Raw genomic sequence first — 13,920 nt, 5'->3', positions numbered from 1 at the left:
AACTATTTTAGAAAACTTTTTTATAAAAAAACGAAAAAGTTATTAATTGTTTTGACACATTTTTCAATTTCTCATAAAAACTTTCCCCAAATAAATAGTCAAAAGAATACACTTGCCTTTTGGTTTCCTCAAAGCATCATAAGATAATTTGAAATTTGAATTGGTATCGCCAATCTATTGACACGTGGGATTGGAATTTATTGATTTAGGTGGGTGTTTGATTATTTAATAGTTTTCACTTTTATATATTCATGTAACCCCTATCAAAGGAAATTTAAAAAGTTGCCAAGTGATATATGGAGTTATTAGAAATATAACTTTGGATATTGTATAAAATAGTAAAAAATAGCAGTAATCTCAAAATGGTACACTGGTATTGAATGGGAATGAAAAATTTCGTTCCCCTTATCAAATTAAAATAGCTTCGGGTACTATATTAACTCTCTTGATGTATGCCCTTAAGTTTCGCTTGGGAGTTCATAAAGGAATGGAATGGAATGGAATGAGATAATCATAAGGGAATGGAATGGAATGGAATGGAATTGAATGTATTTAAGTAAGAGAAAAGAATGAAATAGAATGGAATTAAGTAACCTTGATTGGATGTTTTAAAATAAAGAAATGGAAAGGAATGAAAATGAATGGAATGTAAATAATCATGTTGGGGAGCAACATGGAGGGAATGGAATAGAATCATTTTATAACAATATTACTATTAGACCCCTATTTTAAAATAAAAGGTTGAACATATAGGGGTATTTTGGGAGTTTTAATAAAAAAATCATTAAATCTAATTCTATTCCCTCCCATTCCTCTCAATTTCGGAGGAAATAAAAATTTAAGGTTTTAAGGGAATAGAGAGAAATGAGTGTTTCCTCCTACTCATTCTATTCCCTTCCACTTAAACTCCCAAATAAGGGAATGGACTTTCCATTCTCTCCATTAAAACTCCCAAACAAAAGAAGGGAAGAATATTCTAAAATTATTCTTTTTATTCCATTCCATTCTATTCCATATATTAGTAAACTATTTTAGGAAATTTTTATTAAAAAACAAAAAAATAATTAGCTATTTTGACAGTTTTTTCATTTTTTTAGGGCATACATTAACCGGATTTAATTAATTTTTTTTATCAAATATTAAATTATATAATATTATGCATGATTACAAAAATAATTTCTTATAAAATAATTTTAAATAGATTTAAACTGTACTGCACATCGCACGAGAGATTATATTAGTGTGGTTGCACAGAAAGTTACGGTTTCAATGCAAAATAATAAAAAGTGTTTATGGTTATGTAATTTGACTGATTTTAATGCAAAATAAAAAGAGTGTGAAATAAACATTAACCATGGAATAAAATGAGAAAGAAATCTATTTGTTTATGTTATCTCTTGGTTTATGTTATCTCTTGGTTTACCGAAAAAAAAATGAGAAAGAAATGGTAGGATTCAATTGCTAAAGCGCCTGTGTATCCAGATGTGATAAGATTATATATTAGCAAAAAAAAGCAAAAGCCTATCCACAACCACAATCTATAAAATCCAAGTAAAATCAACCCACATCTCATCTCGACATACAGAGAGAGAGAGAGAGAGAGAGAGAGAGAGAGACAGAAGTGAGAAGACAACAATGATGACTACCTTCAGTACTCTATCTCCATCTTCTACTTTCATGATCTCCCCCATCATGAAAACCTTAAAAAACCCAACAAAAACACTTCCACACTTCAGAAGAAGCAGTACTCTCACACTCTCTGCCACTCTCAGCACCACCCCCACAACCACCACCACCACCACCACCACCTCCTCTCTTCAAAAACCAGTCTCTGACTCAGTCCAGACCTTCTGGCAATGGCTAAAAGACGAAGGAGTAGTGTCTTCAAAGACTCCAGTGAAGCCTGCTGTAGTTCCTGAAGGTCTGGGACTCGTTGCCCAGAAAGACTTGGCTAGAAACGAGGTCGTTCTGGAGGTCCCCAAGAGGTTTTGGATAAACCCAGATGCTGTGGCTGCCTCGGAGATTGGAAGTGTGTGTAGTGGGTTGAAGCCTTGGTTGTCTGTGGCTCTGTTTTTGATCAGAGAGAAGAAGAATATTTTTTTTTCAAATATTAAATTATATAATATTATGCATGATTATAAAAATAATTTCTTATAAAATAATTTTAAATAGATTTAAACTGTACTGCACATCGCACGAGAGATTATATTAGTGTGGTTGCACAGAAAGTTACGGTTTCAACGCAAAATAATAAAAAGTGTTTATGGTCATGTAATTTGACTGATTTTAATGCAAAATAAAAAGAGTGTGAAATAAACATTAACCATGTAATAAAATGAGAAAGAAATGGTGGGATTCAATTGCTAAAGCGCCTGTGTATCCAGATGTGATAAGATTATATATTAGCAAAAAAAGCAAAAGCCTATCCACAACCACAATCTATAAAATCCGAGTAAAACCAACCCACATCTCATCTTGACATACAGAGAGAGAGAGAGAGAGAGAGAAGTGAGAAGACAACAATGATGACTACCTTCACTGCTCTATCTCCATCCTCTACTTTCATGATCTCCCCCATCATCAAAACCTTAAAAAACCCAACAAAAACACTTCCACACTTCAGAAGAAGCAGTACTCTCACACTCTCTGCCACTCTCAGCACCACCCCCACAACCACCACCACCACCACCACCACCTCCTCTCTTCAAAAACCAGTCTCTGACTCAGTCCAGACCTTCTGGCAATGGCTAAAAGACGAAGGAGTAGTGTCTTCAAAGACTCCAGTGAAGCCTGCTGTAGTTCCTGAAGGTCTGGGACTCGTTGCCCAGAAAGACTTGGCTAGAAACGAGGTCGTTCTGGAGGTCCCCAAGAGGTTTTGGATAAACCCAGATGCTGTGGCTGCCTCGGAGATTGGAAGTGTGTGTAGTGGGTTGAAGCCTTGGTTGTCTGTGGCTCTGTTTTTGATCAGAGAGAAGAAGAAAAACGACACGTCGTCGTGGCGGTATTACCTTGACGTTCTTCCTGACTACACCAATTCTACTATATTCTGGTCAGTTTGGCTTAGTTTTAATTGCTTCTTTAGTTTTAGTTTTAATTTTTTGTTATTATTATTGATTCGAAGTATACTACAAATTTACTGGGCAAGCTTTTACAATTTGACATGTGAAGTGGCTCCAATCACTTTTATTGCAATTGTAGAACTTTTGTTGTAAAAATTGGTAACAACTTTAGCTTCTTCTTTTTTTCGTTTTGAAATTGTGGGGTTGATGTATGTGGTTTAATGGTTCCAGAATTCCAGTGCAGGTCAGAAGAGGAGCTGGCTGAACTTCAAGGTTAGTGTATGTTTTGAAGTTCTTATTTTTATTTTATTTTCGGCTTAAGCTTATGTACAAAATTTTAAAGCATTAATTTTTCTAGCTATAGTTGTACTTGTGACCAGCTTATTTTTTAGGACAAAACTTAGGTTGATGTACCTTAGGTTCTCCGATAGAAATAAACCCTATGGTTGTAATGACCAATGCAACAGAAACAGTAATGTATTTTTCCAAGGACAATTAAATTCAAACATACAATACATTATTCAATACAACCACATAGTTGAATTTAATTGGAGAACCTACAGTACAAAATCTTAAGAACTGTACCAAAGTTATATTTGTTAATCCCAATAAATCAATGAAAATAATCTATGCAAATGAGCACTAAGGTTTGGATCTAACAATGGAGTGGTTCTCAATATTTAATTTTTTGGTATTTCCAACTTTGGTTAGTGGGCTAGTTTGGCTCGAACTAATTTTGTTGGCGTGAATGTTGGCCTTAAGCTAGAAAAATAATGCTTGTGCAAATTGCTTACTCAGTTTGAGCTTATGGATAGGCTTTATAATGTGTATACACACATATGATGATGACGACTATAAAATCACATTCAAAATGGTAATATTTGCCTCTTATGGATCCTCTATTCAAAATGTAAGTGCATTGGTATGACACTCTAAATAAAATTTATGCTGTGAGGGTTTGGTTTGGTTTGGTTTTTTTTTTTAATATGAATTTTGATTGTTAATTGACAGAGGGAGGTGGATGGTTAAAACAGTTTTTTTTAAGCTCCTTGGGGAACTTGAATCTTTTGCAGGAGTGATCCAGGCCTTTGTAGCCAAACTAATGGTGTCTTCTAAGTTGTAGAGACTATATTATATTCATTGGAAAATTTTTAATGTGCCTACCATGGTCACAACCACATTGTTTTAGCTGTCCAATGGATTAAGTTCATCTATGCTTCCTTAGGCAATGTATAAGACCATAATGTAGCTTTGATGATGACAGATGTGATAATCTAATCTGCAGACTGCCTTGTTTCTTTCCATTTTTCATTGGAATTTGGTTGAACCGACATTTTCAGGAACCCAACTTTTGAGCACGACATTGAGTGTGAAAGATTATGTGCAAAATGAATTTCTAAAAGTGGAAGAAGAAATCATAGCTCCTAACAAGCAGCTTTTTCCTTCTCCTATAACACTGGATGACTTCTTTTGGGCATTTGGTATACTCAGATCAAGGGCATTTTCACGCTTACGTGGTCAAAACCTTGTTTTGATCCCCCTTGTAGACTTGGTGAAGTATTTTTCCCCTCTTCATACAAGTTTTCAGTGGCAATTACTCTGATTTATGAATTGTTAATTACTCTAATCTGTTGGAAAATGTGAAGAAAGTCTTACCCTACAATATGTTATGGACCCTTAGTATTGTGATTACATTTATTTTTTCACCCTGATATTTAAGAAAAGATTCTTCAGGATATCCTGGAATTAATTCTTTAATAATAAAAGATTAATTGTTCATCTCCATGAGGGTGAAGATTATCAAAATTGATTGGGTAAAAGCTGCTTGGGCATCCCATAGTGCATGCTATAGAACGCCTCTAAAGGCATATAGAATTTAAACTTACTAGGTTGTACTGTATTTAATTCATGCATCTGAGTGCTTGCAATTGAAATTTGGTGTCAAGGAACTGTCCTATAAATTTCTTATTAAATTTGACTTTACTAAGACCAAATTTATGAATCAGATAAACCACAGCTCCAGCATAACCACAGAAGATCATGCATGGGAAATTAAAGGAGCAGCAGGTCTCTTCTCTTGGGATACCTTATTTTCTTTACGGACCCCTGTTTCTGTCAAGGCTGGTGAGCAGGTGAACTAGTCCAGCGTCTGAGATTTCCTATTGTACTTGGTTCCATTTTGCATCCCATTAATCTAAACACACGCACATATATTGTTTACCATTTGACATAAATGGTAGGTTTTTAAATCGTCCACAAGTTGGGGTTTGAATGTTCTATGAACTCACCTCATTTGTTGACTCCATACAATACTATCATATCAAGGATATGTTCTATTACAAGTTATTGAGCCCACAAATCTATTCCCTTTTGTGTGCATATGTGTATGTCAGTATGTGTATGATTCAGTGGACTGCCAAATACAAAATTGAGAGCTATTTTGTGTCAATATGAGGTGAGATGTGCCAAATGAAGTGGCAACATTAAGCACTGTTAATATTAAGTGAACTAAGAAACACTGCTTTTTCCCTGAAATCCATGACTTCTCCTTTTAAGTTTACATTGTTAGCCCCTTCATCTCCTTTTGGATGAGTTCTTATTGGAATTTTTCTCAACAGGTTATGATTCAATATGATATCAATAAGAGCAATGCTGACTTGGCTCTGGACTATGGGTTCATAGAATCCAAAGCAGATCGCAATGCTTTTACTCTAACACTCGAAATATCAGAGTCAGACCCATTTTTTGGGGACAAGCTGGACATTGCTGAGTCGAACGGTCTGGGTGAGACTGCATACTTTGACATTGTTTTGGACCGTCAAGTTCCACCAGCAATGCTTCAATATCTGCGGCTGGTAGCGCTTGGGGGAACTGATGCTTTCCTGTTGGAGTCTATTTTCAGAAACTCTATCTGGGGCCACCTTGACTTGCCTATAAGCCGTGCCAATGAAGAGCTCATATGCCAGGTGGTCAGAGATGCCTGCAAATCTGCTCTATCAGGCTATCACACAACCATTGAAGAGGTAAACCCTTATCCTCCATGTAAGTTTGCACTACTAATTACTTCTCTTGTGATGTTATCAGTTCTTGTTATAGGTGCTATGCATGTGGGGCATATGTAGAAAACCCCTTATTAAATAGGTTCAACATATTAGGACTTTACATCATAAGGATGTTAAAGTTCATCTGAATAATTGTGTGGCGATCATGACAAGTCAATTCACTTGAATCTCCTGAACTCAATACTTTAGAACGTATAGGTTTCTGTTTAGTAGGTCATCATGTGTGGCAACTTAGCTATTCACGTTTTAGCCATCCAGAGAAGGTAATTATGCTGCAGATTGGTTAGTGAACAGATTGTCAAAATGTCTGCGTACAACAGCTCTCCATCTGGTCTTTGACAATTTCTTTTCAATGATGTTATTCAGGTTATGGCCCCAAAACTATGAAATATGTAGTTTTGAGGTTATACCAGTTATTTTCTCATCACTTGTTCTATTAGCGTATTAACAAGGGTATTTGTGTAATTATGTTATAAACCCTAATATAAATATATGCTTTGCTCAAAAAAAAAAAAATATATATATATATATATATAAATATATGCTAAGGTGGAGGCTGACAGATTATTGCCTAAACCTTATTTTCTTCTCTGTCACTCTCTCCCTTTATTTTTTTTTTTTTTTTAATCCAGTGGATGAATATTATATGGGAATTTGTTGGAATCAACTCTCTAATAAAAGAGTATAACTTGAAATGCATGGTGTTCACTCATCGTGTTGTTACATGAGTGACTTGGTATGACTGTTACAAAGAGATACTTTCTGCCTCCAAAGAACCCAAAGAAAAACTTAGCTCAGCAAGCCCCAGCTACAGTCAGCTACTCAGATCCATTGTTTCTTCCAATACCCAATATATATAAACTCGTAATAACTAAACAGAAATGTGGATTGCAGGATGAAAAGTTAAAAGGAGAAAAGCTTGATCCAAGGCTAGAAATCGCAGTTGGAATAAGACAAGGGGAGAAGAAGGTGCTCCAGCAAATTGATGAGATCTTCAAGGATAGGGAATCAGAATTAAATGAGTTGGAATATTATCAAGAAAGGAGGCTCAAGGATCTTGGTTTGTGTGGGGAGCAAGGTGAGATCATCTTCTGGGAGCCCAAGTAAGGCCGAGTCTTCAAATGCGACTGCTATACTAAGCTTGTTGTTGCCTTAATGAAATACATTTTGGAGTTCTCCGAGAGAAGAGAAGGAAAAAACCCAACAGACAACCTACTAGAGTAAAACTCTCTTCAATTGTCTCAAGTAGATGTGGGATTGAGTGTTCCACAAAGTGTTAGTTCTGCAAAACAGTTTCTACTTGTAATTAAAAGGAGCAGCAAGATGTACCTGGTTGAGCTACAATTTGTCTTGATGGTTAACATAACATAGCTAGTGCTCATTCTTGTGTATTATAGTGATTAATTTTGGCATTTTTATGCACTATAAACTTAATGCTTGAATCACTCTTTCCTGACCAGGAAAAAAGTTAAACATCATGATCTTCTGAGTGAAGTTCACATGCATATAGCTGCATTAATTGTTCTTTGAAATAAATATGGGTTTTCAATGCTTTCATATTCGCTGTCCCACCAGTTCATTTATCTTTTTTGGGCAGCCTCTTGTGATAAAAGCCATTAATACAACATCAACTTCTCAATGCATGGCCAAAATTTGGCTAGACACTGCGTAAGGAAAAATGTCTCGTCTAAATATGGACGTCCCAAAAAGTGTCGTACTTGTTCAAAAAATTGAGCTGTCCCACTTTTTTTTCTTTTTCTTGTTGAAGTTTGAGTGTTTGCTTTTCATCATCCAGGAAAAATGGAGTATATTTATTGCCAGGAAGAGCAACTCCGTCCAACATTTAGTTATCTCTGAACAATTCGTAGTGGGCAACTTCTTTAACAATGATCTACATCATTTGATATGTTTCTATGTGGAGTTACATCAAAACCACTAAACACATCAACTAGAAGAAGAACCAATAAATATATAAACAAAAAAATTAATAACAATAGAGACCACATCTTTTGACACCCAAATGGGGCATTGAAGTGTTCTTTTCTGCCGTTTCGTGCAAAACTCTGTTTCAAGTGTGTATATTCATAGTCATTATGCCTACTCTTCCGAAAGAAGACATAAATCCTGTCCACCAAATTACCACAGAAAAATTCAGTGGAATGTTATCAACGATGATGTAGAGTTGTTCGCTTGCAGTCACTGCGTTTTACTTGAGTTCCCATGCCCTAGCAAGTCACAATTTGTTCCCTCACAAAGGCACTCCTGTGGGTTTGCATAGAAATAATCTTCCTCCTTTGGCTTATCTACAATAACCCTACGATGAGTTGGCTGTCCCATTCTTTTCTCATGAACCAATGCAACGGCAGCTACAAACTCATTCCATGAAAGTGTTCTATTTTGATGCATATCCAGTAATGGTACAAGACTTTTCCGATCTAGCAGGATGGTTTTTTTAAACCCAAGATACCTGCAAATCAGAAACTCTTCAAGATCTTTCAGAAATGCAAAAGTTTAGCTGTTTTGCCATCGAATAAAATTAAAGCCCACCTCATCATGGTGGGTATACAAACCTGCGATGACCTTCCACAACTTTTGCCATGTTTCCATCGTAGGTGGGAATGAAAGTATTACTAGCAACTGAAACCATAAAATCTAAAGCCGCCATTTGAGACGAATGATTCTGGAATTGTTGCAACTCCGTTGGGGCCAGCAGCATTTCCTTTTTCACCTGAAATTTTTATGGGATCTCAAATTTTAGAAGAGTCATATGCCGACAAACACACAAGAAGCCAACGAACTACTTTCAGAGAAGCTTATCATTGAAGGGAAAATGGAGAAGATACATGTATCAAATAAGGAAAAAGATGCATATTCTTCTCTTTTTTTATCGGCAAATATACATGCATCCAATGGGTTTTAACTTTTAAACCAACAACCTTGTGCCCCACCTTGCTCTTAAAAAGGAAGAAGATGCTATTTGTTAAAAAACACATATTAGCCTCAATGAGATATCTATCAAATTTAAGTTCTGGGAAAATGATCTAAATTGTTTGTCAATTATATGGGTAAATCACCCTATCACTTCTCAACTGTTCAAAGATAATAATATCAACTATTAAGTGATAACTTATAAAGGCTGAAAGGAAAAACGAATCCTTGATCGTCAGCATGTCCCACAAGCACCAAACAGTTGGACAGTTTTCAATATATTACAACTGGGGACCTAATCAGAATAACAGCCAGACACTGGGCAAAAGCCAACTACCATTAAAAGAAAATAATATCACAAGTTGCAAAATCACAGGACAGTAAGGCAAAATGCAGATTATTAATACACTCACAATATTTGGAAATGCAGCTCTTAACACTGCTAGTCGACGTTCACTTCCATAAATCTCACCAGCTGCAATATAAATCTGCGTATCCTTACCGAAACCCAATGCCTGCAAAATTAGTGCTGCCTCCTCTGGTGTAAGAGGACACAAGCCTTGAGATCTCCTCTCTTCAGACACTATCTCTTTCTCTCTCCACCATGGGTATTGATACCTGAATGAAAGATACAATACAATGAAAGTTATATATGAGTGCACATCATAGTAAATGGATGAATACAAACTATTTTGATCATAAGATACTTCCATAGATTTGAGTTAAAATAAAAAAATAAAGTTCCAAGTGCTAATAACTGAGTTTGTTAGGTTAAGAAACAAAAAGACAGGAACCATCCTTATCACATTGGCCAGGAAGCTGTCCCATTTGGTCATTTCCGATTATCCCATTGGAAAATCATCACACATGTGGCATCCCTTCAGTATGCATTAGGCATTAAAATATGGAAAAATCTTTTGATAATTTGACTACAATCTATTACCGAACTAAGTTTCTTTCTCCTTTGTTCTATAAATCTCCTAGTAAAGCATACTATGCTTATATAGAACATTTTCAGGTTATTGAAATGAGCATTCCACCACAAACCTCATCTGCTTGAGCACCTGAGCTTCTTCCTTAGTGCAGCCTTGAGTACAACCCGAGAAAGCCAACATGTCCATCTCGTATCTTAGATGCAGAGCCACAAAAGGTCCCTTTTCTCGAAGCATGCGAACCAATTTGTACCCCAAAGTCTCAATCTGAGGAGTGAATTTCAGTGCCTGGAAATTAACACGACACCTGAGTTTTTGAAGATCCAATGGGATCCCATTGTTTGCCAAACGTGCATCTGTTTTATTGAAATGTAACACTTTATGCTTGCCAAAAAGTGGAAGAATCTGCACAATGGGATTGAAGGCATAGGATCAGGATGAATCACTAAAACGAAATGTATGAACATATCAATTCCTTCATTCACCAAAAGACTTAAAAGTTTACTTTTATTATTTTATTCTTTTTTTGGTTGGGAGAGGGTGGGGGGGTGGGTGTTGGGTTAAATTGATATCCCATTTTTTAATTTTTATAATTAACACCTTTAATGCTGATCATCACCTTAAAAAGTGTTCACATTATAATTTGATAATGCAAGCCCCACCACTACAGATAGATTCACTAGAGAAAGGAAGCATGCCATAAGTGATCTCTCCCACTGTTAAAAGGAATTCCTCACAACCATCTTTTGCACCTCCAATAAATTCAGCAGAAAAGAATGCACCTTCAAAAAGTGTAAATAAAAACAGGCTTTTCAGCCTCCATAATAAATTACTCTTTGATCTATAGGTGGATGAAGGTTTTAGTTTTGGAACAAATCCACTGAATTTATAGTTATGACGCCAAGAATGTCCTCAAACAGCACTTAGTTTTTTCTTATTTGAAATCCTCCCTCTACAGTTATATAAGTTCCACACTAATAAGATTGATAACTGTTTTCATCTTCATCTCTCCATTTCTGCTAAGAGACTGGTTAGGCAAATCAAAAGTCAGACGGCAATTTTTTTCTCTTGCCCCAATTGGTATGTCAATATTTTTATTTCTGTTAAATAAGATGATATTATTAACACAAATATTAAAAATTCTGTAAGTGCACGCATGTATGGATGTAGGTACATATTGACCCATACAGTTACCTTCACCGTCAATTTATGAGCTTATGTGTACATACATTCAGACACAGTCCACCTAGAGCAAACCAAGGGGCAGAACTATTTTTAATAACAATAGCAATAAATCTACGTACAGGCCTTGAAGTTAATTAGCAACATAGATGTTCATTGCTTAAATATACAAACTAGTAAAAACTACACAAACCTGTTGTAAGTAATATTTTTCATTTGACCAGCTAACAGGAGGCATCTCGAGAGGAATGAATCCATGTTTCCTGTTAAACCTCTTTGGAATCCTTTTTATGATTCGAACTTCATCTCTCAATGAATCAATAAAATGTCTCACATCAAAGATGTCATTAAAATTGCTGCAGCAAGAACGTCAATGGTTAAAATCTTCTAGAAAGGACATTAAAGAAGGCAATTAAGTCACATTTGCAGCTGCAGGAATGCAAAGAGCAAAAAGTATTAAAATAACCATAAAAGAAAGTATTTAAGCCAGTTTTTTCAGAACAATGAATACACCTAGGGTCAGCCCAGAAGGATGTCTTATCAAGCTCCGGAACAACCAAAGTGAGATTCAAAAGCCGAGCAACAGTCACCATGTCACATATCTGAAATGCCAAACTAGCTGAATCAACCATTTGACATATCATAACAAAAACAGCCAAAGAAAAGGGCAAAAGGTACAAACCGCTGCACGCATTTGATTCAAGCCTCCATTGCAGGACACTCTAAGAAAACCATTGCTTGTATACTTTCCTGCAACATTTCAGGAGTTAAGTTCTTATTTGCTACCAAAAGACAAATATCATATAAACTTTCATCAATTAAAAAACATGAGCTTCATATCCTGAAATACAATAATATTTTAACCACATGAGAAAGATATTCCGACCTCTCACAAGCTGATTATGGTCTTGACATAGAAATCAGAGTAGAGGACAGATGTGAATGCACGTAATGCCACTAGTGTTTCAGGAACTAACAGACAGGTGCAACAGTACATGCTTAGAAGTTACTTAAGAAATTTAATCACCTAAACTCTAATTCCAAGAATGCAGAAGTCGTATTGTCATATTAATAATTCAATTTTCACAAATTCTGACTGTCATCCGGTGTTGCTTAGAGTATAGCTTATGCTGCTCTCATTATTCATTCTAAAACAACTTATTGCCGTAAGTCTTTTCCCTTTCCCGAATCAAAACAAACAATGCACCCAATTGTTCACGCTTAGATATCATAGTGCAATACAAGATTGTTCATTTACAATTTCATCTACATCATAGTACTAAACCAAGACAAACTGTGCAGTGACTATAACAATAATCCTGATCACAACAATAATCATAGCAAATTACTATTAGACTAAATTGCAATTTGCACCCTTTAAAGTTTTGGGTCATTTTGATTTTACCCCCTAAAACTTAAAATTTTACATATCATTTGGATTTAAGCCTTTCTGTAAATGCATCGTGATGAAGTGCTAAGCTCAAAACGAGCTCGTTTATTATTCAAAACCACGTCTTTTTGAACCCTATCAAAGCCACATTAGATATAATTTTGACTAATAGCTGTTTTCCTTAATTCTAATCAAATCAAAAAAATGCATCGAAACTTTCACGCTTACAATATCAAAGTCCAATAAAAAATTCTTCATCCAAAATTTCATCTTCAACAGCCAGAAATCTTACACATACAGTAACTAAACCTAGCCGAATTGAGCAGTTTAACTATAACTATAATCTTAACAATGCACACAAGGTCTAATCGAAAATCGAGCAGTTTAACATTACGAAGATTACAAAGCAAACTCACTTGGAGGAACAAGAGGCGGCGGCGGCGAAGAAGAAGAATGCAAACGCGCCTCTTCGTCGACGTTAAGCTCGGCGGAGCTCGAAATCCGGCTGGTGATTCCGGCGAGTAAATGCGGGTGCCACAGCTCACAAACCGCGACGAGCTGAACCAGACAAGTCCAAAGCACAATGCTCGAGCAAACGCGAATGAACCAGACCTGCAATCGCGTCCTCGCGATCGCAGGCACGGGAGGAGAACCACTCGCTATCTTATCGCCGATGGTACGCGCCGCGTCCGATGATCTAACCTCCATTCCTTTTCTTCAAAAAACCTCATCGCCGTAGCTTCATCGATCAATCCCAAAAAAAAAAAAACCCTAACCTCCTCCACAACCACCTCCACCACCACCACCGCAACCACCGTCAATTTCGCAATTCAAAGATTGAATTTCACACACATTGTAAAACCCTAAGCTTAGCTACAAAAATTGAAAATTCTCGTTAGCTTTCAACAACCACAGCAAAACCGTTAAGAATTTTTTTTTTTTTTTTACTTTTCCGGGAAAATTTTCTTTCTTTTTTTTTTTTTTTCCTCACAAACTTTCTTTTAGATGCTAGAATATTAAAAAAGTAAATAAAATAAATAAATAAAATTCTTTTTACTTTATTATTTTTTCACTGTGTCTCTCTCTCTCTCTTAGCCACAGATAAAGAGAGAGAGAGAAAGGGAGGGATGTGTGTATATATATAGGTGGAAGGCAGGGAGGGAATGTGAAGGAGATCTCTCTCTTCCGGTTCTGACGGCTGCGATTGATCCCAACGACTTTTTTTAAAGCCCATTTCTGCAGATGGAAATATACCTGTTAAATATTATTTTATTTATTTATTGTGATTTAATTATTAAACCAACATTTTTACATGTGAATTCCAATTCTTGTGTTCCACAAAGAATATAAAAAATATAATTTTAAGA

General features: G+C 35.9%; 2 protein-coding genes across 2 annotated transcripts; one reads left to right on the top strand and one right to left on the bottom strand.

Annotated features, from left to right (window-relative positions):
- The first annotated feature begins 2,446 nt into the window (after positions 1–2,446).
- Positions 2,447–7,678, top strand: LOC112002850 (ribulose-1,5 bisphosphate carboxylase/oxygenase large subunit N-methyltransferase, chloroplastic). Its single transcript, XM_024035003.2, has 6 exons — positions 2,447–3,049; positions 3,304–3,332; positions 4,400–4,611; positions 5,066–5,191; positions 5,678–6,082; positions 7,016–7,678. Exons 1-6 carry the CDS (start codon positions 2,523–2,525, stop codon positions 7,226–7,228), a joined length of 1,512 nt encoding a protein of 503 aa, XP_023890771.2. The 5' UTR covers positions 2,447–2,522; the 3' UTR covers positions 7,229–7,678.
- A 233-nt stretch (positions 7,679–7,911) lies between these two features.
- On the bottom strand, positions 7,912–13,690 carry LOC112002858 (rhamnogalacturonan I rhamnosyltransferase 1). The gene is made up of 8 exons (XM_024035025.2): positions 12,970–13,690; positions 11,846–11,913; positions 11,677–11,765; positions 11,357–11,519; positions 10,097–10,386; positions 9,463–9,667; positions 8,692–8,849; positions 7,912–8,588 (listed from the first exon to the last, which is right to left on the bottom strand). Exons 1-8 carry the CDS (start codon positions 13,259–13,261, stop codon positions 8,318–8,320), a joined length of 1,536 nt encoding a protein of 511 aa, XP_023890793.2. The 5' UTR covers positions 13,262–13,690; the 3' UTR covers positions 7,912–8,317.
- Between the last annotated feature and the right edge of the window lie 230 nt (positions 13,691–13,920).

Source organism: Quercus suber, unplaced genomic scaffold, assembly GCF_002906115.3.
Source record: "Quercus suber isolate HL8 unplaced genomic scaffold, Cork oak 2.0 scaffold_376, whole genome shotgun sequence".
NCBI lineage: Eukaryota > Viridiplantae > Streptophyta > Magnoliopsida > Fagales > Fagaceae > Quercus > Quercus suber.
Note: the sequence above shows the minus strand (reverse complement) of the source record. Positions and strands in the feature narration are given on the sequence as shown.

What these genes read in the sequence shown, in the direction of transcription:
- LOC112002850 (XM_024035003.2), top strand. Translation starts at nt 2,523, where the DNA reads ATGATGACTACCTTCACTGCTCTATCTCCATCCTCTACTTTCATGATC. An exon ending in GGAGCTGGCTGAACTTCAAG is followed by an intron (nt 3,333 to 4,399) that starts GTTAGTGTATGT and finishes CGACATTTTCAG; the next exon opens with GAACCCAACTTTTGAGCACG. An exon ending in CTGTCAAGGCTGGTGAGCAG is followed by an intron (nt 5,192 to 5,677) that starts GTGAACTAGTCC and finishes TTTTCTCAACAG; the next exon opens with GTTATGATTCAATATGATAT.
- LOC112002858 (XM_024035025.2), bottom strand. Translation starts at nt 13,261, where the DNA reads ATGGAGGTTAGATCATCGGACGCGGCGCGTACCATCGGCGATAAGATA. An exon ending in AAAAATATTACTTACAACAG is followed by an intron (nt 10,387 to 11,356) that starts GTTTGTGTAGTT and finishes CCCATTGTGCAG; the next exon opens with ATTCTTCCACTTTTTGGCAA. An exon ending in CAGGTGCTCAAGCAGATGAG is followed by an intron (nt 9,668 to 10,096) that starts GTTTGTGGTGGA and finishes TCTTTCATTCAG; the next exon opens with GTATCAATACCCATGGTGGA.